The sequence below is a fragment of the Armigeres subalbatus genome, chromosome 2 (assembly GCF_024139115.2).
Source record: "Armigeres subalbatus isolate Guangzhou_Male chromosome 2, GZ_Asu_2, whole genome shotgun sequence".
Classification (NCBI taxonomy): Eukaryota; Metazoa; Arthropoda; class Insecta; order Diptera; family Culicidae; genus Armigeres; species Armigeres subalbatus.
In genome coordinates this window covers 169584082-169611972 of record NC_085140.1, presented here as the reverse complement: position 1 = coordinate 169611972, position 27891 = coordinate 169584082, and the positions used below count along the sequence as shown (strand labels likewise).

General features: G+C 39.8%; 1 protein-coding gene across 3 annotated transcripts in view; it reads left to right on the top strand.

Moving 5' to 3' along the window:
- The window catches only part of LOC134211174 (eukaryotic translation initiation factor 5B-like), a 492524-nt gene that overhangs the window by 305366 nt on the left and 159267 nt on the right, over window positions 1-27891 (top strand). For all 3 annotated transcript variants that reach the window (XM_062687844.1, XM_062687843.1, XM_062687845.1), the window contains 2 exons: window positions 15838-16033; window positions 18626-18733. In XM_062687844.1, the coding sequence (XP_062543828.1) occupies window positions 15838-16033; window positions 18626-18733 (304 nt within the window). The remainder of the gene's footprint in view (window positions 1-15837; window positions 16034-18625; window positions 18734-27891) is intronic.

The following is a 27891-nucleotide window of genomic DNA, read 5'->3' as shown; positions in this document are numbered from 1 at the left end:
TAAAATCCTTTATTTTGCCAGCACTGCCGAACTGAGTGTTATTTCAAAATAATTGATCTTGTAGGACTTTATAGCTAATGGGAATTATCCGGAATCATTTCACGAAGAAAAACATCCGACAAGAAGGAAGATGGGTTTTGCCATAGAAGTACGTAGCTTGAAATGTTATAACGTTTCGAAAATTGATTGTTATAACCATATGGAAGAAATCAATGTTTCTATCAGCACTATCGGACAACCTATGATTCAATACCAAATTTTCAAAACGACTTATCTGCTTTTGTAAACAAAGATTCAAACGTCGATTTGTCGAATCTGACAGCAGTACCACGCAAACCAACACTATCAACAGGTAGCCGAAGTCTTTACCTATATGTTGATGGTGTTGGTTTGCGTGGGAGTGCTTTTAGATTCAACAAATCGACGTTTGAATCTTTGTTTACAAAAGCAGATAAGTCGTTTTGAAAATGTGGTATTGAATCATAGGTTGTCCGGTAGTGCTGACAGAAACATTGATTTCTTCCATATGGTTATAACAATCAATTTTCGAAACGTTATAACATTTCCAGCTACGTACCTTCTTCGGCAAAGTCTTTCGGCATCTTCCAGACTATATGCTAACGTTTTGAGTCACGTAATTGATGATAAATTGAAGCCGCTAAGAGCAAAATAGTAAAAAAGTACGTTTTCCCATACTAATCTCCATGTAAATTTGAAACGCGATGCGACATGCGAGGTTGCAACCAATCGAGCCCATATTTTACACAGTTGATTGGGGTCCCAAACCGATTCAGAAAAAAAACCTTGATCTTACTTGATCGGACGAAGTTTACGTTTTTCCATACAACTGCGCCCCACTCTAATATCCAGCCCTTTATAAACATGGTAGAACTCGTGATTCATGCTTGTCCCCTTTTGAACTTTTACATTCATTGTTGTCTGAAGGGTTCCGAGCCTCTTTAAAGGAGGTTTCCAAGTCTGTTGAAAGAAGTATATATATTTTCTCTTTGTTGATTTTTTCGGTGATAATATTATCACCGATAAAAATCAACAAACAGAAAATATAAAAACTTACAGTGACCAAAATCCCATCAAAAACTGTTAAAAGAACGCCTCCAAGCCTCTTGAAAGGAGATTTCTGAACCTGTTGGAAGGAGGCTTCCGAGCCTTTTAAAAGAAGGCTTCCGAGTCTCTTAAACTCTCATACACTGTGCTGGTTAAGGTGGGTAGGGTTCAATTGGCTTTGATATACTGATCGCCATGCATATTATGTACAATACAAAGTTTAGGATTTAAAAATATACAATTATCAAAAGTTTGTCAGCAAGTTTTTATTTGAATTGTAATACATCCGCCATTGCATATTTTCGTTCCATGTACCCCCTGGGGACATCGAAGGTACTACTAGGTTGAGAACCGCTGATATATGTGATTCAAAAGTTTAGATATAGTGAACGATAGCTGAAATTAGATTTAAATTTTAGATTTAATTAGATTTTGAATAATAATTTGATTGGATTAGACTTAATAGTACTTTGCACCTTTAAACGTGCAAAACGATCCATAAAAAATGAAAAACGATCCGTAAATAACATCTGAATGTTCCATAAAACGCTACCATAAATCCATAAAATAGTTCGGGAGTATCCATAAAGAATAATTTTAAGATCCATAACTACGCTAAAATTTAGCAATTAATAGGAAAATATGTTCCTTTAGATGTGGTCAAGAAAAACAATAAAATCCTTGCTATTTTCCCATGATCGTATGACAAGTACTCCAATTCCAAGTACTTCGGAAAATGATCCATAAAAAAACTATATTTTGATCCATGATTGGTGTGGTGGCGAATCTTTTTCGACCGCAGTTTCTTCTGGAGCTCGTAGTAGGCCCGACTTCCACAGATGATGCGCCTTCGTATTTCACGACTAACGTTGTTGTCAGCCGTTAGCAAGGATCTGATTAGACGAATTCCTCGACCACCTCGAAGGTATCCCCGTCTATCGTAACACTGCTTCCCAGGCGGGCCCTGTCGCGCTCGGTTCCGCCCACAAGCATGTACTTTGTCTTTGACGCATTCACCACCAGTCCAACTTTTGTTGCTTCACGTTTCAGGCGGGTGTACAGTTCTGCCACCTTTGCAAATGTTCGGCCGGCAATGTCCATGTCATCTGCGAAACAAATAAATTGACTGGATCTGTTGAAAATCGTACCCCGGTTGTAACACCCGGCTCTCCTCATGACACCTTCTAGCGCAATGTTGAACAACAGGCACGAAAGTCCATCACCTTGTCTTAGTCCCTGGCGCGATTCGAACGAACTGGAGTGTTCGCCCGAAATCTTCACACAGTTTTGCACACCATCCACCGTTGCTTTGATCAGTCTGGTAAGCTTCCCAGGGAAGCTGTTCTCGTCCATAATTTTCAATTTTCCATAGCTCTACGCGGTCTATACTGTCGTATGCCGCCTTGAAATCAACGAATAGATGGTGCGTTGGGACCTGGTATTCACGGCATTTTTGAAGGATTTGCCGTACAGTAAAGATCTGGTCCGTTGTCGAGCGGCCGTCAACGAAGCCGGCTTGATAACTTCCCACAAACTCATTTACTAATGGTGACAGACGACGGAAGATGATTTGAGATATCACTTTGTAGGCGGCATTAAGGATGGTGATCGCTCGAAAGTTCTCACACTCCAGCTTGTCGCCTTTCTTGTAGATGGGGCATATACTGCCGCTAACCGCAAGTCGAGCACATCTGTATATGAGCCTCCATATACAGATGTGCTCGACTTGCGGTTAGCGTCAGTATAACCCCTTCCTTCCACTCCTCCGGTAGCTGTTCGGTTTCCCAGATTCTGACTATCAGTTTGTGGAGGCAAGTGGCCAGCTTTTCCGGGCCATCTTGATGAGCTCAGCTCCGATACCATCCTTACCAGCTGCTTTATTGGTCTTTTGCTGTTGAATGGCATCTTTAACTTCCCTCAAGGTGGGGACTGGTTGGCTTCCATCGTCCGCTGAACTGATGTAGTCATCTCCTCCGCTGCCTTGACTTTCACTGCCATTTGAATGTTCCTCGTAGTGCTGCTTCCACCTTTCGATCACCACACGTTCGTCCGTCAAGATGCCCCCATCCCCCCCCCTTGCACATTTCGGCTCGCGGCACGAAGCCTTTGCGGGATGCGTTGAGCTTCTGATAGAACTTGCGTGTTTCTTGAGAACGGCACAGCTGTTCCATCTCCTCGCACTCCGCTTCTTCAAGGCGGTGTTTCTTCTTCTGAAAAAGGCGGATCTGCTGTCTCCGCTTCCGTCTATAACGTTCTGCCGGGTACCTTGCTGCAGCGCGACCGCCCGCGCTGCGTCCTTCTCCTCCAGAATCTGTCTGCACTCTTCGTCGAACCAATCGTTCCGTCGACTTCGACCATTATACCCGACGTTGTTCTCCGCTGCGTCGTTAATGGCTGCTTTGACTGTATTACAGCAGTCCTCAAGAGGGGCCCCATCGAGCTCACCCTCTTCCGGCAACGCTGCCTCGAGATGCTCCACGTATGCAGTGGCGACATCAGGTTGCTTCAGTCGCGTACCGCGGCGGTCGTCGGTACCGAACATTGTTGATGACGGATAGTTTTGGGCGCAGTTTAACCATCACCAGATAGTGGTCAGAGTCGATGTTAGCGCCACGATATACCCTGACGTCGATAATGTCGGAGAAGTGCCGTCCATCAATCAGAACGTGGTCGATTTGTGATTCTGTCTGCAGTGGTGATCTCCAGGTGTACCGATACGGGAGGCTGTGTTGGAAGTAGGTGCTGCGAATGGCCATATTCTTGGAGGCGGTGAAATCAATTAGTCGTAGGCCGTTTTCGTTCGTCAGTCGGTGAGCGCTGAACTTTCCAATAGTCGGTCTAAACTCCTCCTCTTGGCCAATCTGAGCGTTCAAATCTCCTATGACGATTTTGACGTCGTGGCGTGGGCAGCTGTCGTACTCACGTTCCAGCTGTGCGTAGAATGCGTTCTTATCATCATCAGTGCTTCCGGAGTGTGGGCTATGGACGTTGATTATGCTGAAGTTGAAGAACCGGCCTTTGATCCTCAACCTGCACATTCTTTCATTGATCGGCCACCACCCGATCACGCGCCTTTGCATATCGCCCATCACTATGAAAGCTGTTCCCAGCTCGTGTGTGTTGCCGCAGCTCTGATAGATGGTATGATTACCTCTAAACGTTCGCACCATTGATCCCTTCCAACAAACCTCTTGCAGCGCTACGATGCCGAATCCACGGTCCTTGAGCACATCGGCGAGTATGCGTGTGCTCCCGATGAAGTTGAGAGATTTGCAGTTTCACGAACCGAGTTTCCAATTGCTAGTCCCTTTTCGTCGCAGTGGTCTTCGCCGATGGTTCCGGTCCGTACTCTCTTGTTGATTGTTCGTTGCGTATGTTTTTTTAAAGGCTGGCTTGCAGGGCCTGACACCAAACCCCCTAAATTTCCTGAAGACCTCTCCTCCTTATTCCCGGTGGACCATGGTGCACAGTTTCACTTAGAGTCCCTCGTTGGCACTCGGACGATGATCAGCCGCCCCTAACATGGAGAACAGACGCTGTTGTGAGCCGATTCTGAAATGGAGAACAGACGCTCAGTAAAATTTGCACCCCCGGAGGGAAGCAAACCCCCCCTTCCCTGTCAGCATACGACCATGGTTCCCACCGGGGTAGGTTACCCGATCTTCCCTAAGGTTGCTCGTATCCCGGCCAGCACCACGGGGAGGTAGGGATAGGAGTTGCTGGGTAAGAGGCTAAGGACCGCTAAGGATAATTTTGGTGATATGATCCATAAATTTGATCATATGATCCATAACGCTTGGAAAGAAGGCCAATGAAGCTACACCCTGGTTTTTTTTTACACGGTTTGGTTTTAGTCGTTTAAGACCTTCAGCAGCGTCAATAAAACAATGAGTTAACCCCACGAAAAAAATTAACAAAAAATCAAAGAAAATTCAGGGGGTATTAAAAAGCTTTGAAAGTTCAGGTTAACCGAGAAATTAATGAATTCAAACCGCGTAAAAAAAACCTGGGTGTATATTAATTGATCCATCTTTTTTTTAAATTATGGATCATATGGCCAACTTTATGGATCATATCACCAACATTATGGATCATTTGAACAAAATTATGGATCAAATGAACAAAATTATGGATCATCATCACGTTAAAAATTGCGCTAATTTGAAGTTTTATGGATCAAAATATAGTTTGTTTTTATGAATCATTTTCCGAAGATTTTTGGACTACTTACTCATACGTTCATGGGAAAATAGCAAGAATGTTATTTTTTTTACCATGTTAAACATGGAACATATTTTTCTATTTATTGCTAAATTTTAGCTTAAGAAAAAGATAAAATGATAAAACAATTCTTTATGGAGGTTTCCGCACTATTCTATGGATTTATGGTAGCGTTTTATGAAACATTCAGGTGTTATTTACGAATCGTTTTTCATTTTTTATGGATCATTATTGTTTCTATGCAAAAGTAAGTTTTGCCAGTAATAATTTCCTTGTTGAGGACAGTTGTAGAGCAAGCTTTAAGAAATGCTCTTCGTCTAGCAGTCTTAATTTTAGAGAATTCTCCAAACATTTTAAAATAGTAGAGTTATTTTAGAGATTCTGATTAAAGTTTGATAGAATTTTTCGTAAAAGTTCAATAGCAATTCTTGTGGAAATCCAAATATTGTCTCATGTTAATTCAAGAGTTTCCCTTGAAAATTCAAATTAATTTCCAGTAGAACTTAAAAAAATCTATAGAAAATTAAAAGAATTCAATTTAATACTATTCCCTGGAAAAATCAAGTGAATTCGTGGAAGTGTTTCGTAAAAATGTTGAGGAATTTAAGAAGAATTTCTCATGAAAATTTGAAATCCTGTCTGTATCAATTTAAAAGAGAGAGAAATTTCTTTGAAAGAAGCCAATGTTTGAATGTCATACAGTCATACCTCGATATAACGTAACTCAATTTTTATTTTCGTTACGTTATATCGAGGTTACGTTATATAGAAGCAAATTTTTTTTCCCAAATTTTTTTTTAAATCTTAACCTAAAAATTTATATAAAATAAATTTTAACCTAAAACCAATGTTATTCATCCAGCAGGGTGTTCCAACCTTTCTTACTTAACTTTTTTTTTCAAATTAAAAAAAAAAGTTTTCTGTTTTTTCTTAGATAAGCAATCTATTTTTTTTCTTAACCATTTTTTTCATTTCTGTTTTACTTTTTACATATTTACTTTTTTATCTTAGAATATAGCTTTAATCAGTATTACTTAAATGATTTAAAAATAAAAATAAACCTAAATTTAATATAATTCTAGAAAACCATTATTCATGAAAGTAGAACTCAAGTTCATAACAATTCACAAACCAGACCGCAAAACAACATTTCTGCACTGAAGTCTTTTTAGTGCTTTTATTTTTAATTACGATGTCCATGATAACTCGTTTACATATTCGTTATCATTTACAAAACTCGCAGATTGTGATCCCAGTGAACACAAGTATATGCTGCATTATACGATGCTGAAGTGGAGGCGATATACGTATATATTGTATGGGGAAGTACCGATGTGGCCTCTACTTTAGCATCTTATGTGACATCATATACGATCTTGTGTTGACTGGGATGCTTCTTCCTGCGTTGACATTGACTGCCTTGTGTTGTCACCGGCATAGTCTCGGTATGCTATCTTCTCATCAATGCTTCGCAGTGTGCCTCTTAAGACTGACAGTGGTACATCATCCTCATTCTCGACTTCATGGAGCATTGTAAATAATATTGTAAGATTTGCGAATCGAGTCAGCTGGAACCTCTCACGCTTTGGCGACCAAAAGATTTTCTATGATGATCTTCTTCACAACCACAGTAAGATGTCCCTTACATAAGATGGGCTATGGTATGTTGGTCAGAGGAGGTGCCCGCGGACTCGAAAATATACGAAGCCACTCTGATTAATCTCTAAAAACGTGCTGACCAACCATGTAGAGAGGGGGAGCACCCAAATGGGAGGCTTTATGGGAGGCCTCCAGACCTCTCAAACTCGTAGTGCGACTCTTAAAGTGAGTAAGGTTGTGCATGATGCCATCCCAAAACGTTAAGTGCAGTAGTCCCACCGACTGAATTTCATCGGTAGGACAACCGTCCCTGGTGGGAAATGGCCATCCCTAAAAAGCCGAAAATGAAAACAAAGTGGGCCGTAAAACAGGTGGCAGAGGAGGTAGCTGCGGCAAAGAAAGAGGTGCTTGTAGAAGTAGGCTATTATGACGGAGTTACGTGGATGTCCCAAAGGCCATGAGAGGAGAGCAAATACTCTCTGGTCAAGTAGAATATGTCAACTGCATCCATAGGGCAGAAGGGTGAGTTGATTTTCGGGATCCTGTCCAGAAGAGCTCGGCGTACAAAAACTTGAATGTAGAGAGGCTGGTTGATAGGATTCATGTCGAAGCCATATGCCCAGTTGAAGTCATGTAAGGGTTTGGATGAAATGACTGAAGCCGGTGAACTGGTCGATACATTAAAAGATCAGTGGAGAGTTGATATCCAGACCATAGCTATTCGTTTACGAAAGAGCTATGCGGGCACGCAGGTGATGAGCCTATATGTGTACTCGTCAGGTACGTCTGGCGGCAGCCAAGAAGTTGCTCGATAAGACCAAGTTGAAGGTAGGATTGATGGTATGTTAGGTGATCATACACCAACAACTTCTGGTCTGCTATAAAAGCTTCGGCTACGCTCATAAGTCATTTTATAAGTGAACTTCGGCAGGTAACGTCGTTTAGTACTGATTCTCAGCCAAATATTTACTGTATCTCAGCAACCAAAACGTCACTTTTACCTAGATCTCGGCAAAAATAATGTTTATTGAAACTCGGTGGTACCCGCCTAGAGAAAATTCGTAGAGCTGAAAATTTCTCACTTCATCGAAAGCACACGCATACTCGGCGATGTGCTCAAGGACCGTGGCTTCTACATCGTAGCGCTGTAGGATGTTCGATTTAAGAGATCTATAATGGTGCGAACGTTTAGAGGTAATCATACCATCTACCAGAGCTTCGGCAACATACGCGAGCTGGGAACAGCTTTCATAGTAATGGCCGATATGCAAAGGCGCGTGATTAATAGGGTGGTGGAAGATTCATGAGAGAATGCGTAGGTTGAGGTTCAAAGGCCGGTTTTTCAATTTTAAGACCAAGACCATAATCAACATCTATAGCCCATACTCCGGAAGCACTGATGATGATAAGGATCCATTCTACACCAGCTGGAACGTGAGTACGACATCTGCCCAAGTCACGACTTCAAAATCATTATAGGAGTTTTGAACGCTTAAGTTGACCAAGAGAATAAGTTTAAACCGACTTTTGGAAAGTTCAGTGCCCACCGGCTGACGAACGAAAACGGCCAACATAGCCTTCCGTATTGGTACACCTGGAAATCACCACTGCAGACAAAATCACAAATCGACCACGTTCTGATTGATGGACGGCACTTCTCCGACATTATCGACGTCAGAACATATCGGGGCGCTAACATCGATTCTGATCACTATCTGGTGATGGTTAAACTGCGCTCAAAACTATCCATCATCAACAATGTTCGGTACCGACGGGATATAGAGCGACTGAAGCTAGCTGATGTCGCCACTGCATACGCGCAATATCTCGAGGCAGCATTGCTGGAAGAGGGTGAGCTCAATGGGGCTCCTCTTGAGGACTACTGGAATACAGTTAAAGCAGCCTTTAACGACGCAGCGGAGAACAACGTCGGATAGTGTTGCCGGAACGATTGATTCGACGAAGAGTGCAGACAGATTCTGGAGGACAAGGACGCAGCGCAGGCGTTCGCGTGGGATGCTATAGACGGAAGCGGAGACAGCAGACCCGCCTTTTTCAGGTGAAGAAACGCCGAGATGAAACATGTGTGCCGTTCTCAATATTCACGCAACTTCTGTCAGAAGCTCAACGCATCCCGCAATGGTTTCGTGCCACGAGCTTAGATGTGCAGGGATAAGGATGGGAGCATCTTGACGGACGAACGTGTGGTGATCAAAAAATGGAAGCAGCACTGCGAGGAACACTTGAATGGTAAGCAGCTGGTACGGATGGTATCGGAGCTGAGCTCATTAAGGCCCGATGCCCACGTAGCGTCGTTTCAACGCTGCGTGCACACGGCGTTAAAAGGACGCATGTGTGCATCGGGAAAAAGCGGTAACGCAGCGTCGCCGCACCGATGCACACCTGCGTTTTTTCAACGCCACGTGCACGCAGCGTTGAAAAAACGCTACGTGGGCATCGGCCCTAAGATGGGCCCGGGTGGGAGGAAAGTTATCAAACCGGCTTCGTTGACGGCAACGGATCAGATCTTCACTGTACGGCAAAACATACAAAAACCTCGTGAATACCAGGTCCCAACGCACCGTCTGTTTATCGATTTCAAGGTGGCATACGACAATATAGCCCGCGTAGAGCTATGGAGTGTTATGGATAAAAACAGCTTCCCTGGGAAGCTTATCAAACTAATCAAAACAATGGTGGACTGTGTGCAAAACTGTGAGAAGATTTCGGGCGAAAACTCCAGTTCATTCGGATCGCACCGGGACCGCACATTACACTAAAACGATTTTCAACAGATGCAGTCAAAAAGAAAAATTGCAAAGATGGCAGAACTGTACACCCGCCTAAAACGTGTAGTAACAAAAGTTGGTCTGGTGGAGAATGCATCGAATATAAACTACATGCTAGGTGACGAAACCGAGCGCGACAGGGTCCGCTTGGGAAGCAATGTAACGATAGTCGTGGATACCTTCGAGGTGGTCGATGAATTCGTCTACCTTGGATCCTTGCTAACGACTGAAAATAATGTTGGTCGTGAAATACAAAGACGCATCATCTGTGGAAGTCGGGCCTACTTTGAACTCCAAAAGAAACTGCGGTCAAAAAAGATTCTCACCGCACCAAATGTATCATGTACAAAACGCTCATAAGACCGGTAGTCCTCTACGGACATGAAACTTGGACCATGCTCGAGGAGGACTTGCAAGCACTCAGAGTATTCAAAAGACGGCTGCTTACGACCATCTTTGGCGGTGTGCAAGAAGACGGTGTGAGGCGGCGAAGGATGAACCACGAGTATGCTCAGCTCTACGACGAACCCAGTATCCAGAAGGTAGCTAAAGCCGGAAGGGTACGATGGGCAGGACATGTTGCAAGAATGCCGGATAGCAACCCTGCAAAGATAGTGTTACCCTAGATCCGGCAAGTACAAGAAGGCGTGGAGCGCAGTAAGCTAGGTAGGCTGACCATGTACATAACGACATGGCGAGCGTGGGATTCTTCTATGTCTGTTGAGGATGGTCGGTCATATAGTGGCCTAGAATTGAAAAAAATATTGTTATACTCAATGAATCACGTATATAATGAAAACTGTTAAAAACGGGAGCGAAAAAAAAGTTACGTTATATCGAGGTAAAAATTACGTTATATCGAGTTACGTTATATCGAGGTTACGTTATATCGAGGTTACGTTATATCGAGGTATTACTGTAATGTTTTTTTTTATGAAATTCGGAGAAATATCGAAATCCCGAATTTCCGGGAGGTTCTTTTCACAAAATTTATAAAATTATGAGAACATAAAGGTGCAAAGACAAAAATCACCACGCAGATCCCTGCCGCTGTCCGTGAAATTAGCTTCCGGTGTGATGTCGAAAACGCTGGTGACCCCGTGACAAATTATGAAGAATGCCGCAGCCGATGATTTTCGGACCGGCTAACACTTCTATACCCCGATACCAATATTATCCTTATAATGTTTTTTGTTTTGCATTTGATTGAATAATGTTATTTACACATCCTCTAAATATTATGAGTACTGAGTCGACTAAATGGATATTCTGGGAAAGGGTTTCAAGTGGTCGTAAACTTATTTGAAAGAAGCCCTGGTATATAAAAAATCTTTTATCTTTTCGGAAACATGTTTTTATGAGTTTTGCGTGGATGGCCATTATCGAATGTTTCAAGCAAGAATTTTATTCCACAGTGCGTGTGGATCCCGGAACTCGTAATCGAAATTTTTTTTTCTCTGGAAAAATCAAATCATCGAAGGATTTCTAAGCGAAACCTCCAATGATTCCGAAGCAATTTGGCGAGGAATTCCGAAGCAAATCATTGAGGGACTCCGAGACAAAACGTCGAGAGACTCCGAATTAAATCTTTAAATGATCCCGAAGGTAATTGTCGAAGCATTTTGAAAAAAATCGTCAAGAAATTCTGAAACAAATCTTCGAACGACTTCTGAGGAATTCCATTGCAAATAAACGAGAGATTCTGAAGTAAATCCTCTATTGATTATAAACAGATTCCCTAGGATATCCCTCAACGATAAAGAAAGGAATCCAGCGTAAATTATTCTGGATTCCGGTTAGAATACTTCGATGATTCTGAAAGGAATGAGAATTCTACACGGATTCTGATGGGAATTCCTCTCAGATTCCGATGAGAATCCTTCTCGCATGCTGATGGGAATTATGGAGATTATCATGCTGCTAGAGTGCTAGGCAAGCGGAAGTCTGCTGATAAACTGTTACTCCAGTCCGTGATGGTTGACCACATGTCTTTGACTGTTGGCAAAATACCACGATTGCTTTGATTGATATTTTGGTGGCTCTCCGTTGTTGTTCATATCGAGATTATTTTGATGCTTTCAAATCAATTAGATATTGCCTTCCCATAATTAACACCAAGTGCAATTTCACTGCCACACAGGAATATTTCTCAAAAATGAGAAATAAGTTCACTTGTCTTCCACTCATTTCATTATGATAGGGTGAATATAGGAGATAACTCTTTTGTCTTCAAACTTTTTCAGTAATTCATTATGCTGTATTATAAAAAGTTATATCACTGCTAACTATCTTTTCAAATCCTAGGGAGGGGGGCTCATTTTTCTCTACGGAGGGCTAAGCCAACTACCTCCCCTCGGCCCCCAGCTCCCCTAATTTACATTAATGCACAATAGGAAAAAAGGAGGTATTTTTGGCCAAAATTATGAATCCTGCAATAAACAGTGGTATTTATCATAAAAACATAGATAGAAAAGAAAAATATTTTTTCTGAGCCATCAATGGGGTATGGGACCAATTTTCGGCATAGTATCGATTTTTGCCATATTCTACAAAACCAACGGAATTGGGTCACTTTTTGGCTTGCAATAAACCTGTTTGATGCTGGAAAAGATACTAATGGTAATATAGACTGTTTATTCGTGTCACAGACAAATGGACGCAACACAGATTTCCTAAAACGATCAAAAAAGCACTATCAGCTTCTGCTGTTGAAAATTCACTGAGTAGAACTTATTAAACCAACAAAGGAAAGTAGAACAGATTCAATTAGCGTCATATATTGACATCAACGAAATAGAAATTCATTTGTTTGCTATTTCAGTAAGATTTCTTTCATAATTATAAAAAAAAGTATTGTGGCAAGAAATTATTCAACACACTATTCATCCCACACGTTATAACACGTTATGATTAAATCTATAATTCGCTCCTATAATCTGGTAATGTCAAAATTGTAAATTTTGAACCCCTCCCCTTCTCACTGTGTAACGCTTTTTATATGATAGATGATTTTTTCTTGAATTATGCGCAACATTAAGGCATAACCCTCCCCCTTAAAATGTTATGTAAATGGTGTTCGTCACCAAATTCAATTAAAGTGGCATTATTGAGTAACTCAGATTAAAATTGAAAAATAAAAAGTTTACCAAAACACCTGATTAATCCCCCTAGCGGTAATGTTGTCTTTCTCGTACATTATAAGATTATAAGAAAATGTATTTTAGCCATAACTTTTGAGCCCATAGTCCGATCCAGCCTATTTTTAATAGGGAACAATGGACCAACGTTCCCTGACGAATGAAACTTGTTGCGAGTAAATCGGTTTAGAATAAGTGCTTAAAAAAGCGTTGAGACAATTTTTGCTCACACACATACAGACATTTACACACACAGACGTCACCTCAATTCTTCGAACTGAGTCAATCGGTATACAACACTATGAGTGTTTAAGCATTTTTAAAAGCTTTAAGAGCGATGATATACCTTCTACGTATACTTAGTACACGAGAAAGGCAAAAATCGGCAATTTTTTAAATTCATGTATCTTACAAAATGGTGAATTTGGGCAGAATTTTATTCATAGTCCTCAAAGCTTAAGAGTTCAATAGTGTAGTGCATGATGTTTTACTGCGGGGTACCAAACTGTTTTTTTCGTTAAATATTGCGTAAAATATGCTTTTACAAAACTACTAAAAACTAAATTCTGGACGGAGCTATTATTACATTATCAAGCCTATTTCATAGATCTGTTTAAGAGCTTTGTAACGATATATAAATATGTTACTTTTGAGACGAAAACATGACAAAACTGTCAATTTTTCCAAAAAACGTAAAAATATCATTTCTAGGAGGGGCTAGTTTGAACGCCCCCCACCCCTCCCTAAAAAATCTTAAAAATAAAAACCGTCCTGATTATAGAAATATAGCTTATAAGCTGTGTATTCATCACATTTAACTCGCCCAAATTGTAGATTGGCCTTTTGGTAGCTTTGGCCACACCTTTATATGAGGTTGTCCTATTGTGCAATGGATGGATGTTTCGCAATGAAATAAACGTCTGGATTCTAAGTTACTCAAGCTCTGTAAATTGAACAAACAAGACTCGATTATTATTTAAAGAGTCTTTAATAAAATATAAAAAATAGGAATCAATGCACTATGAGGAAAAGGGTGGCCATTAATCGACAAATTTACTATCTCCAATTTGTCTAATTTATATATCATATGTAAGTATATACCCTAGATAAGAGAATCGTAAAATATTGAAGCGCTATGTTTATTCAGTCAAAAGATATGGGCTGGCGAAGTGAAAAAAGCGGATAAAACTAAAAAATCATTCCTTACTTTGATTTGTATGTTATGAAGTCAATTTATCTTCAAATATAAGGTTTCGTATGCCATTTCAAAGCCTAAAACCTTGATAGTTTGGTTTATTTTGCACGCAAAGATTAATATCAAAAAGTTGTAGAAGAAAAACTTTAATTATCATTATTCTTCGCTATAAAATGGTTCCGCAAACCTAATGTCCCCAAATGTCCCGTTATCTGTAAATTGGTGATTGAAATATAACCCTAGTACCACCTTTTAGTGAGTGATTTGCTTGCGCATATTTGCGCTTTTACGAGAACGCTGCAATCAAAGTTTTCTTGAAAATTGTGGTTTTTATTCTCTGTACCTCGTAATGATTAGAAAAATAACAACATTATCACTAGAAATATGATTGTTTGCTATTTTATGCATGCTGCATTAGGAACAAACAAAAAAAAATTAAAAAAAGGTTTTTTTTCATGTGTGACATGTTTTGAAGGGTTAACGATGGCCCTTAAAGGGTTAAAAAAGGTTCTTAAATATTCCTTCACATAATATATGTTGCATAGATACATTTTTCATTAAAAAATATTTTTGACCGCAAATTTGTATAAGAATTCACCATAGTGCAATGGGGCAGGATTCCCCGTCGAATGCAGCTCGTTGCGAGTGAATCGTTTCGGATTAGTGCAAAAAGTGAGCTAGAGTTTTTGCGGTCACACTCATACACACAAACACGCACACATACACACATGCACAGACAAAAAATTGTGGAAATTCAAATTTGCATAATTTTGCTTATATTAATTAAATTTTCATAAAACCTGGAACCATTGGACGCAGCCATTCTTTTAGTTTACTGTTCTCATCCTGAATCTAGGGTAGTCCACGGACAACAGAGATGTTCCGGGTTTTCCGAGTTGTTTATAAACGTGAACTTTCATATTTTTATGGTTTCCTCAGAAACTAAAATTAATTTACCAAACAAAATGCTCGCTGCAGATCGAGAATGCGTCAGGAATACGTGGAGATAAAAGCCAACATATATTTTATTTCTTCTATTGAATAGGGGCTTACAATTGTTTACTTGCTTTAGCCGCTACAGTTTTTCCTACAAAATTTGGGTTAAAAGACAGATTCACCATCTTCGTACGGACTGAATACACTTAACACCTAGCATTTGATAATACAATACCCATTGGAAAGATGGAGAATGTTTTGCTTACTAGAGCACGATAATGCGTTTAGACGACTGAAGCCGCTAACCGCACGACCACGAAGCCACAAAACTAAGAAAATTAGGTAGCACATTATACCCTACCGGCGCATCTTATACTGTCTTCCCCTAGTAAGCGCATCCACTTTACTTAAGTGAGACAATTGAAATATTTTAAAAAGCCATTTGCTGTCTTCAAATCAGAAGCTCATTTATTATTGACGATTAATTTTTACGATGGGCTGCCTTCGCTGGCAATGAAGGCGAGCCAATGCGCACTGCAAGGACATGCACTAGAATATCACGTTCGTTGGTTATTATTGTTTTTATTTATTTGTGGAAGTAGTTGATGGCTGCCAACGTTGTCGGTTGCATTTACAAGTGGTGAAATGTGACATTAAAAAGCCATCCTGAAAGTGGTGTTTTATAGCGTATCCGTTGACATTGAGCCGATGTGAAACCAATACTTAAGGAATTATGGGTTCATATGCCTGAGAGTGGCTTCGCTGCTAAGTGGATTGTAACTTTGGAAAATTCACAAAAAAAATAAATTTTCTTGTGATTAAGTTTCACTCAATTTATTAATAAAATCACATTCACTGGCCGACATTTCTTATAATGATGCTGTCTCTATTGCAGGTACGCAACGATTCTCGCATTCGACGTCAAGGTGGAACGCGACGCTCAGGAACTCGCTGACAGTTTAGGCGTGAAGATATTCCAGGCGGACATCATCTACCATCTGTTCGACAAATTCATGGCCTATCGAGAGGAGATCAAGCTGCGCAAGCGCGATGAATTCAAGACGATTGCCGTGTTCCCGTGCAAGCTAAAGGTGAGTGACAAGACAACTTTGGATCTAGTCGGTTTACAGGTTTTTGTGTCAATTGAATGCAGTTCATTCACGGATTTAAAATAGGTTTAAATGTCCAATGAAAATATTAGCTGGCAGGCAAAACTTGATAACTATTCAACCATGCTTTGGAAAAGCATGAAATGAAACTTTGATTACATTCATTACCAGGAAACATGGGAACGGATTTAATGAACATGATCACGTACCTAGAAGATAGTTGATTATGATTATGACGCTGCAATCGAGCCGTGAGTGCTGGGCTCGTGCGGGGATGTAACATCCTGTGCCGCGAGTGATGGCACACGTTGCTCTTTGATCGTTAAGATGCAACAGTAAATGGTCGCAACTATAGGCCAGACCGGTAGCAAAATCTCCACTCATTGCTAGTGTCTACGGTTGATGAGATGATATAAATGCTCGCACCAGGGTGCCATGACCCGTAAATGACCACATCCTTCGTAGAACCTGTTCAAAAACTGTCTAATGAAAGGCAGTAGCAGTTAAATAAAGCCATTAGATGCATGACGTAATTGTTTAACAGTTAAGGAGCCTCACCAGTTACGATGTTTATAATAATTAGAAACCCAGACATGATTTTAACCGTAATAAACAGTGGTGACGTGCATTTTTTAGCTAAATCCTTGAACTACAACTTTTCAAGGTTAATAACGAAGCAATGCTAAACCTAAATTGAATAATAAAAGCACTTTAATATTTTTTTTTAAAGAAGCCATACAGTGAGGACGTTGGTTTTATATGAATATTGATAGCCAATTATTACGAGTTTATGCTTATAGCATCGTCTTTAAAATGGGTACTGTTTTAAAATTTTGGTGTTAATTAAATACGACTGTTTTGTTTTTTGGTCAACAAACTACACATCAACACATGTATAATAATCAATTTGAATTAAAAATCAAATTTATTGTTAAACTTATAGCCTTTATCCGTATCCTCTTGCTTAAACCGCACACGTAATTTTATGCAGTTATTTGACCATCTCTAGAATGCTCTTTGCATACCTTGATGTCCTATGATAAATAAATTCAATTTATCCATGCAGGATACACAGAACATTTGTTTCAATCTGATGAACTTTGATTCCAACCGTCAACTATTCGATTCTGCTTGAACCTGTATCCAGAAAGAGAGAGATAGAGAGATAGTCATACCCGTCGGTCATTCCTTCAAGGAGAACGGAAGTGGCGATTATCGTTCATCATTTAATTGGTTTTTCGTTATTTATTACTGGTCATCGTTGTGGTTGCCACTCGCGCACGATGATGATTATCGTGCATTATTTTTTGCACCGAACAAACCCACTTGAAAATAAATATTGCCGGTTTGTTGCGTTGGTTGATTTATGATTTCGAAACAGCGATCGGCTGCGTAACTTGAAACCCCCATGCTAGCTCAAGTTGACAGGATGCAGTCGGTCGTGCAATCCGTTGATTCTTTCAAATCCAACTTGGACAAGCGTTTCCTTCTTTTGTGTGTTTTGAAATTTTGTGACCATTGGGTCTTCTATTTATGAATCTGAATTTAGGAAACGTAAGCAATACAAAGGTAGTAGCGTGATTCAATCTTTTTGATTTCCTCCACCGACCGCCGTTGCCGTAAACCAGACGCGTATACAACCGGGCCACGATACAAATCTTCGAACCAGTTTATGGTTGTTAATTAGACATAATGAAAAAGGTATCAATTTACAACGGCTCTACGACAGGCGTAGGGACGAGGGGGTTGTGTACCCAAAGTGAGCTGCTGGAACAAAGGCGATCCACGTTAATGACTTCAAGATCAACCAGAAGTCGAACAGAATCCAGTGGGACCATTGTCGCGTCGTTTCAAGATCATGAAAAGGACGGGAACTTTGACGTCGAGAAACACTTTAGGTACCCGTGGCCGTGTGTCGCCCGTGCGCACCTGATTAATGCTGTTTCTGTATAGGTACCCATATTTATGTTGGATCAAAGGTTTAGTGACAACAAGAGCGCAGCGTGAGCATTCATGGAGTGGGGTGAAACAAGTCATTAAATAATATATTCAAAGGAAGATGGCTTTTTACGATATCCGGTCATTATTTAACAATGGGAAAAAGGGTGAGGTCACCGATAACTCGCATCCTTGTTTCCTCGCTTAAGGCTTGTTTTGGTATGCGTTTTTACGAGGTTGTGGTTTTATGGTTTCCACATGTTGGCCAATTTGTATAGAGGTTCCATCCGATTTTGGCAAAATAAGATTTTAGCAACATTCAATTCTGTTTCGGTAAAACTTTTTTCTAGCAACCTACTATTTGATTTTGGCAACATTTTTTTAACCGTCTAAGACGAGTTAAGTAACCGGATGAATACATTCCACTAAAAAAGAGCTTAAAATATTTTTTCTGAACATTTTTTTAAATAATTGTTTTAGGCTGTTTTGGCTGTTTTGCCGATTATTTTTGACAATGTTACATATAAATTTCGATCGAGTTGCCAAAAATCGAATAGGAGCTGAAATTGTTTGTAGATTCGTAAGCAACTGTGTTACTGTTATTGATTTTTCGTTACTGTTTTGGTGTCGTTACAGATTTTACCCCAATTCGTGTTCAATTCTCGTGATCCTATTGTGATAGGTGTCATAGTTGAAGCTGGAATCGTGAAAGAAGGAACGCCAATTTGTGTGCCAAGTAAAGAGGTGAGTACTTAACATACACTTCATGCTATTTCAGGATCAGCTGTACATTTTGTAGTCGGGATGGTCAAATTGTTTACATGGCAACATTTGTATCTCCAGTACAGTAGAAAAAGTTAAATTTACTGGGAACTAAACCGAGGTTCTAATTGCCATAAACAAGAGTGTCGAGAATAGTCGGCATCTGTCAGGTCTGAAATCCATCCATCATTGATCTCCATTTTTGAGGTCAAAAAGGTTATCTTTTTGCGATAAAAACCTGTACCGCAATCGTGTTTTGTATCAGATCTTCTGTTATTAAAATAAAAATATACGTTTTCTTCAGTGAGCATTCATTTTGAACATGGTTTTTTTTTTCTCCAAACTCATCAACAATACTACCCAACCAGCGGATGGCAGATTTCAATAAAGTTCTGCTTATGAACTTTGCAGAAACTTTTAGAATTTTGGCATATATAATTTCGGAAGATTTAAATACAACTCTCGTATTGAAATCTTGCAATTTGTACCCAAGCCCATTTTTAAAACATATTTTAGAAGCGTTAGAAAGTCACGAAAACCTTTTTATTTTTCACTAGCAGACCCGACGAACTTCGTTTCGCTTAAAATTGATTTATTCTCTGTTTAGCTCTCGCGTTATGCAGAAACTTATGCTTCATTTGTATGGGAGCCCCCCTTTACAAAGAGGGGAGGGGTCTCGAATCATCTTAAGAACCTTCCCCGGCCCAGAAAACCTTTGCATACAAATTTTCACGCCGATCTGAACCGAGTTTCAGAGTCTATAAGGTTCAGACAGACAGAAATTCATTTTTATGTATATAGATTATTAGACTTAGGCCGGAGTCACCTGTGCAGTACATAAATGTCTTCTCCATTCAGCTCCGGTTCATGGCTGCACGTCGCCAGTCACGCAGTCTCCGGAGGGTCCGCAAATCGTCCTCCACCTGATCGATTCACCTTGCCCGCTGTGCACCTCGCCTTCTTGTTCCCGTCGGATCGTTGTCGAGAACCATTTTCACCGGATTACTGTCCGACATTCTGGCTACGTGTCCGGCCCACCGCAGTCTTCCGATTTTCTCGGTGTGAACGATGGATGATTCTCCCAACAGCTGATGCAACCCGTGGTTCTTTCGCCTCCTCCACGTACCGTCCGCCATCTGCACGTACCACCATAGATGGTACGCAGCACTTTCCTTTCGAAAACTCCCAGTGTTCGTTGGTCCTTCACGAGCATCGTCCAGGTCGCGTGTCCGTAAAGAACTACCGGTCTAATGAGCGTTTTGTAAATAGTCAGTTTGGTACGGCGAACTCTATTCGATCGGAGCGTTTTGCAGAATCTAAAGTACGTACAATTTCATGCCATGATGCGTCTCCGAATGTCTCTGCTGGTATCCTTATCGGAGGTCATCAGTGAGCTCAAGTACATGAATTCTTCTATCTCCTGGATTTCGTCACCACGAGGGTGGCTTACGTTGTCTTCTTTTGAGCCTCGTCCTATCATGTACTTCGTCTTAGACGTGTTTATGACTAGTCCGATCCGCTTAGCTTTCCTCTTCAGTCTGATGTAGGCTTCCTCCATCTTCTCAAAGTTACGTGCCATAATATCTATGTCGTTGGCGAAACCAAATAGCTGGACGAACTTATTGAAAATTGTACCACTCGTGTTAATCCCTGCTCTTTGTATTACTCCTTCCAAAGCGATGTTGAATAGCAGACACGAAAGACTAGAGTTTCCCGACCATTTTTACTGGAGATTTGGAAAAAACATTTTGAGGAAATTCTTGTATATCCCGGGAAATCCCGGGATCCCGGGAATTTTCGATGTTCTTAAAAACATTTTTTTTGTTTAAAAAAAGTTTTTTTTTTCGAAGTTTAGGGGAAAGTTTATATTTTAGAAAGATGATACAGAATTCAAATGGAAACTAAATTCAATTTCAATTCAAATCGATTCTTGGTTGGACTTCAAAAAGCAAATAATATTTGCGTTTGTAATCGGAAAGTAGGGTTTCTGGAACAAATGTTCGCCGAGTTCGAAAAAACGCGTTCGCTGTCCGTCGAAGTAGGCTTGATTGTTTGTATTATATATTGGATTTAGACCATTTCTAAGTTTTCATTCAAGCAGCGTATTTTCTGTGGCAATACTAGGTAGTGTCAGACCCCTCGCTGCAGACGGAAGATGCGCAGTGGAATCGCACTGGGACCATAAGCTCACGAGTCACAACGAAAACACAATAGTAGAGTTCCCTATACTCCATTGCAGGTTACTGACTGATACTTCTACCAACAGTTACAGCTCCCCCTATTCATCAACGGGTTATAGGCCCAGGAATGGTTCCAGATCTACAACTTAGTGTCAATAAAGTAGTCCCACAGACCAACTAATTAAATACCGTCGTTGGGGACAATGGGTCTGGGGATGAGAATGGGTCAACACCTTCACCGACAGTCTGGAGGTCGGATGACAAAATCGTTTAAAAAGGTCTCTTATAATAAAGTTTTCTTGTCCTCAGATATATTAAATCTATTCTACAAGCATTATATGTAGTTGAAACAGTGACCCATTGTCACCCCCGACGACGATAACTAATTTTTGACGTAATCGCAGTACGGGATCCATGAACCGGTTGCATAAGTCGCGTAGCGCCGTGGGATCATGAATTGGCTGCGTTAATCATGGGTAGCGTCGTACCGAATTTATCGGGGCAGGTCAGCAAAAGTCTAAAAAGAGCTTTAATCCATCACATTCAGAAGCTGATCAGCAGAAGTCCTGAAGGAACTCGGACCAAAACATAAACATAGGAGACGAAGAGCTCAGGATGACTAGCTCGGTGTTAGGAGGGCCGAGGAGATTAACAAGGCGTGCACACTATGTAATGAAAAATAAATTACGCGTAAAATAGATTCGGAAAAAATGGATAAAATAGGAATACAAATATAAACTTTATTTGATGTATTAAAACTATTTTCACATCAATCAATGAATTAAATCAATGCTCCAAATATGTGCATCAAAATGAATGTAAATTTTCAAAATGTTTCAGACTGTGCAGAGAACAGTGATGGGAAATGTCAAAAAAATGTCATGGCATTGCTATTACTAATTTTCTTATAACTTTTTTCAAAAGTCATTTACAGTTCGGATTTTTCGATTAACATGTAGTACTTAAAGGGTCCTTGAACTTTGTCGAACAGATCATTGTTCGAAATACAAAGTGTGAGCAGTAAGAGCGAAATTTAAAAAATATCACTGAATGTCATTTGACACTATTTCGGCTTTCACGCCGTCATTATAATATTTAGAGAAATTACCTGTTGAGAAAAGTTTTCGGGTCCTTTAAGGGCTACATGTTTGTATGAAAAACATAATTGTAAATGACTTGTGAGAAAAGCTATTAGCAAGTTAGTCTCATGACATCGATATGACATTTCCCACTGGCAGAGAAACGCTGAAAAATGTATCGGATAGTGTGCGACTCCCCGTTGTAGACGGAAGATAAGTAGGAATCATGCGCCAGTTAGATGTATCTGCTCTTTTGTAATATCATGGAATATTGTTAGCTAGCGATATATTGTAGATAATTGTTGTTTAAATATAAGAGAGCTGCAGTTGCTGGCAGAAGTCAGTCAGTAGACCGCCATAGGGTAAAGAAAACTCTAGTCTTGTGTTTTCTTTGTGTGGGAGTTCCCCTTGGCGTTGGGCGTTCAATGCAATTTAAAATTTTGAGCATGAACACTATTAGTAAGTCTGAATTAAAAAAAAATTGTCCCGGGTATCCCGGGATTTTCGGGATTTCAAAAATTATATCCCGGGAATCGGGAAATTCCGAATTTTCCTAAATCCCGGGATTTTTCGTCTCGGGATGTCCCGGGATGGAAACTCTACGAAAGACCATCACCTTGCCGTAACCCTCTGCGCGTTTCGAAGGGACTCGAGAATGCCTCTGAAACTGAAACTCGAACTACGCACATTACCCAATCCATCGTCGCTTTGATCAACCGTGTCAGTTTATCCGGAAATCCGTGTTCGTGCATTACGGTATAATAAATACATCCTTTCGACTTTTAATTTGATTTTCCTTGTCATATGATGAGTACTCGAGTCGAGTCAAGTAAGAGACACTGAAGACGGCCTTACTGTTGAGGTCATAATACGTATCTGTCAATGATACAATCAAGTGGTGGAAATAAATGGAAATATACGAACTAGTCTTATGCCAAATAAAGACATTCTACTAAAAGTTCAAAATAATTTGCTTATCACAATAAAGAGATGGTACAGTGAGAAGAGCAGATACAAAAAGTGCTGGAAGAGTTTTGCAGTGTGCTGTGGCCAGACTTGCGTTGCTGGATGTTGGACAGTCTGATGACTCAGAAACGGAACTTCAGTCGTCATGCGGGGGAAGATGTTCCCAAAAAATGATGGCCACGAAACAGTTGAGAGCAAAGGCGCATCTACGTTCTAAGTCGTGGGTAGGTCAAATACAGATAGAAATGCCAATTTTGGAAACAATTCTGGTATTAGCATTAGCTTTAAGCGATTCGCACAAATTCGTGGGTGTTACAAGCCTAGACTATTGTATGAGAGTACACCAAAAAATAAATCTTACAATAACTTTATAAAGTTTTAATTCAAGAAATATGAGCTTTGCATACAGATCCTACCTGGGCTGCATTCAAAAAATACAAAATTGTTAGATTTCAATACAATGATTGTATTGACATCTTCGTGAATTATATATAACAAAGTTGTATCCAGTTTCTGTAAGGTTCTTGTGCAGAACTGTGTTAAAATCTGCCATCCATGATTGGGTGTAGATATCACGTCAATTCTTAGGGCTTCATTGATTGGTATATAAGTAACACTGAGGGTTTATGGGCCTGCTATCAAACTATTTTTTTTAGCTAACATAAAGCCTATTCATTTCATTTCGGTCTATTAGAAACGCAAAACTGTATTAATGATTTATAATCATCCAATATTTTTCTTGATATTTTGTTATAATTAGTTGTTGGAAATTTCGTTCTTATGATTATATTGGCTTCGAATCAATTTGGATTCTTCAGTATATCCAATAAATCAAACCATTAAAATATCCAACAATCGATTTAGATTTTGCTTAATAATTCCATCAAACCTTGTTGGAAAGCAACCACTTGATTCGAACCGAACCCACACCGTGTTTCATATGCCGGTCAATGAAGCTGCTCGAATAGGCACTGCACTGGTGGTGACGATGGCGCGACGGGGTAGTCATTGTTGTCGATGGCATTTACGAGACGGTCCACCACTCATCTCTTCCACTTTGTACTGTGAAGCTCCAAGCGTTTTATTATTATCTCAGCTTCCAGTATAATTTATTATATCCGGTCCATTTACAACCCTTACTTTTTCCTACTTGGCTTCGGTATAGGAGTTTCAGCGCTGGTTGGGGGGCAAGCAGTTTGAGATAGAAAGTAAGAAGTGTCAGCTCCACAGCTGGATCATGAGCTTATGGTGCGGTTCGATGGAGTGCTGTAGTAAACTATATGACGGGCGTTTGGCAGTAACAAAACTGAAATGGTGGGCAGTTACCATGATTCGATTTAAATGCAAAACATCATGAGCAGCACTCGATTGATAGAATTCGAATAACAAATTCTAGAATCTCTCATTTCGTACGTCACATCTTGGCAAACGTGGGGGTTCAGCTCTGTTTGCAATCTATCTAGGTTGTCAGATAGCTAAGTTCACAGTGTCAGCGACAGCCACTGTGGCACAGGCAGACATTTGTTTAGTACAGATGGTCAAAAAACGATAAACATGCGAAGTGAACAAATACCCAATAGATCCACGAATGACGATCAGCTTCTTATCATTTCCTCGCGTACTATGAAAGATAATTTTAAATATCACATTGAATGTACATGTTTGACCAGCAACATTGGTGTAAAACCCCACCGTACGTGTTTTTTTAACGTCTCTGACATGGAAGAGATAATTTATTGCCATACCGTAGGAAGACGAGAACGCCCGCGCGCGAATTGGGAGCCCTCTCTATGTGCGCTGTGGTGGATACCGTATATAGATAAATCCATAACTCGGTGTGCTACTGCGCTGGCGAGGCAAGCCCGTGCCGGGCAATTTGTAGTGTTTTTATTTTCGCGAAATTTGAACCGTTGACGTCAGTGATTCCGTAAATATTTGATTCCGCTAGTAGCCGGTTTGCAAGATGATGAAATATTGCTAAGACTATTGCCTTTATGTTCCGGAGGAAGTATAACGTCGTGTAGTTTTGTTATAATGAGGTCAACTGTGACTTTTGTCTTGATATTTTTGTATTAGCGCTTTAAACATTGACTGTGAGTCATTTTTTTTATAGTTAAATATAATACAGGTAGTATTAAGCTCTAATAGAGGCAATACACTGCACATTCCTGAAAAGATGTTCTTTTACGAATTTGGAAACTTTTCATGCAATTCTGTTTTACCAATTTTGTGAACAAAACTATGCATGTCAAATGCCCAAATGTTTTTACATAATGCTTACGCATGAGTTAAAAAAAGATGCCAGGGTGGAGGAAAACATCTAAAACTAATTATTTTGGCAAATGAAAACAAGAGAAAATTAATAGAAATAAAATCGTAGACGACAATTGGTACGAATTGCGTATCTGCAACTACACACGCTCACTAAAAAAACACACGCAACCTTAGCCGGTAGCAACAGTCCGAATAATAATGTTTCCGCTCGTTCGGATTCTAGGAATTTTAATTATTATTTACATATACAGGAACCACTTGGGTATTCGAGTAGCTAGATAGACGAGACATCGAGCGGGCGACAATTTTATGAAGACGTCAGCGAAAGACAGCTTAGGCAACACACTCGCACAGTTGACACCTCGCCGCTCGTGCCCCACGCAATCGTGGGCAAAGTCCTCGGTGGCCACAAAGGTACTTACTTAATATTATATACTCATTGCGTAAATGATTCTTGACGCTCGCCGCTTTCTATGGTGTAATTGAATGGCAGCAACATAAAATTTCCATGAAAAAATGAGAAAATGAAAATTCCATACAAAGTTTTTAAATTACCTGATGTAGGAAATGCGGGTAATTATTTAATTTTAATTCTAAACAAAATAACCGATTTCATGTCAAAATTACACTTGAATAATTTTAAAAATAAACGTATATATTTTTTTGGATATTTTTTAAATTATTTCTATATCGGAATTGATTGATTTTTTATTTTATTTTTATTTTTCAATGAGAAATCTCGGGTACTTATTCAAAAGGACGTATGTGATTTTGTAAACAAAGATTCAAACGTCGATTTGTCCGATCTCATAGCCCTCCCACGCAAACCATCACCATAGACAGATGAAGGGAGGCTCCGGCTACCTGTTGGTGTTGTTGGTTTGCGTGGGAGTGACATCAGCTAGGACAAATCGACGTTTGAATCTTTGTTTACAAAATCACATACGTCCTTTTGAATAAGTACCCGAGAAATATTGACTGGACGGGTTCATGTAGTTCGGTGTTCAAATAAGAACGAGTATTACGATATTTCTGTATTATTCGAATCGTATCAAACGACCGACACCGAATCATCATGAGTGTGTCCACGTCTCCAAAAACTGTGTAAGTCATCCGATCTATCCATATCACGTGGATTTCCGATGAACGGCTCCCGTTTACACACCGGCAGCCAAGCGATATAGCTTCGCGGAAAAGCTGGAATTTCAATTGTCAGCACGTTTCCTGTTCGTGACTTTAATTTCCGATCGCGCATGAGAAGTGGGTATAAAGTGAGCTAATAGTCTTCTTCGTTCTCGTTTGCGCTGATTGCCTTCTTCTCCATTTACGATCCGATTCGGTCGGTTGGCGGTGAAGCGGTTCTTGGAAACCCTTTGGATAATCTACGCAGTTTGTTCCAAGCAGGAACCATAAATATGTAGACGGGAAGTTAGGAAGTGTTGGTTCCTCTAAAAAAATATCCCATATAAGAACGGAGAAAAATCTTAGGGGGTATTGGGACCAATCGTTAACTGTTCAAGTAGCATTTATCTTTACTAAAAAGTAAACATTTGCTCCAGATATCACTACAACAGTTAACAATTTTAGGACTAACTCATGAGGGTTTTGATTTTTAAAAGTTTCCATGATGACTCAATTACGAAATATGCCAATCAAATTAGAACATCCTAACTATTTGAACATGTTTTGTTTGATAATGTGTGTTTATGGCTTTGATATTTCAGTAAACTTTTTGATTTGGAAGACACTTTACACACGTATTTCACATTACTTCACTTTGCTTACGCATTCGTATTTTAGTCCATCACCCAATTAGAGTGAAGCGGAGCAAGTTTGCGCACGGGGTAAGAGTGCGCACTAGAGTTCTTTAACAACATGAGCATAGAAAATTATCAACACTATAGGGGAACGGTTCGGCACTTCATCCTATAGCTCCTATTTCCATCCCATCAAGAACAAAGCAATGAAAAGTAATTTGGTTTGTTTCTTATTTTTGTGATTTTTTTCACCAGTGAGTACGCTTATTAGCAAAAAGAAGCGACGAGTTTGGTACTCTTTTCTTTGTTTTGCGATAAGATGAATATATGTTCATCGAGATGGAAAATGGAACAGTTTCCCTATTGCTTGAAACATGATTAGGCAGACGGATAGTATATGGAAACATAAACATTTCCGTTATTGTTTCATAGAGATACTAGGTAATTCGTATTCTTGGCAGTTTTGATGTAGTTATTGCATAATTTGTCAATATGATTTCAACACTTAGATTCGCTGTTTTAAAAATGTTCGTTCGTGCTGATTCTTCAAGTAAAAAAAGTTGCTTGTATCGATTTATTTTGCTGGATAAAATTAATAGATTTTTTAATAAAAAAAATTAATAAATTCATTTAATACAAAAACTACTGCTGAAATCAGTGTGCACTTCTAATTTCAACATTTTAAGCGCTCAAACGTACAGTCAAACCTCCATGAGTCGATATTGAAGGGACTATCGACTCATGGAAATATCGAGATGTGGAAGAGAATTTCTTTGGAAAGCTGTTTCAAGGGACGATCACAGTAATCCAGAAAATATTATTTAATATATGAGTCGATATCGAGTCATAGAACATCGACTCATGGAGGTTTGACTGTATATTAA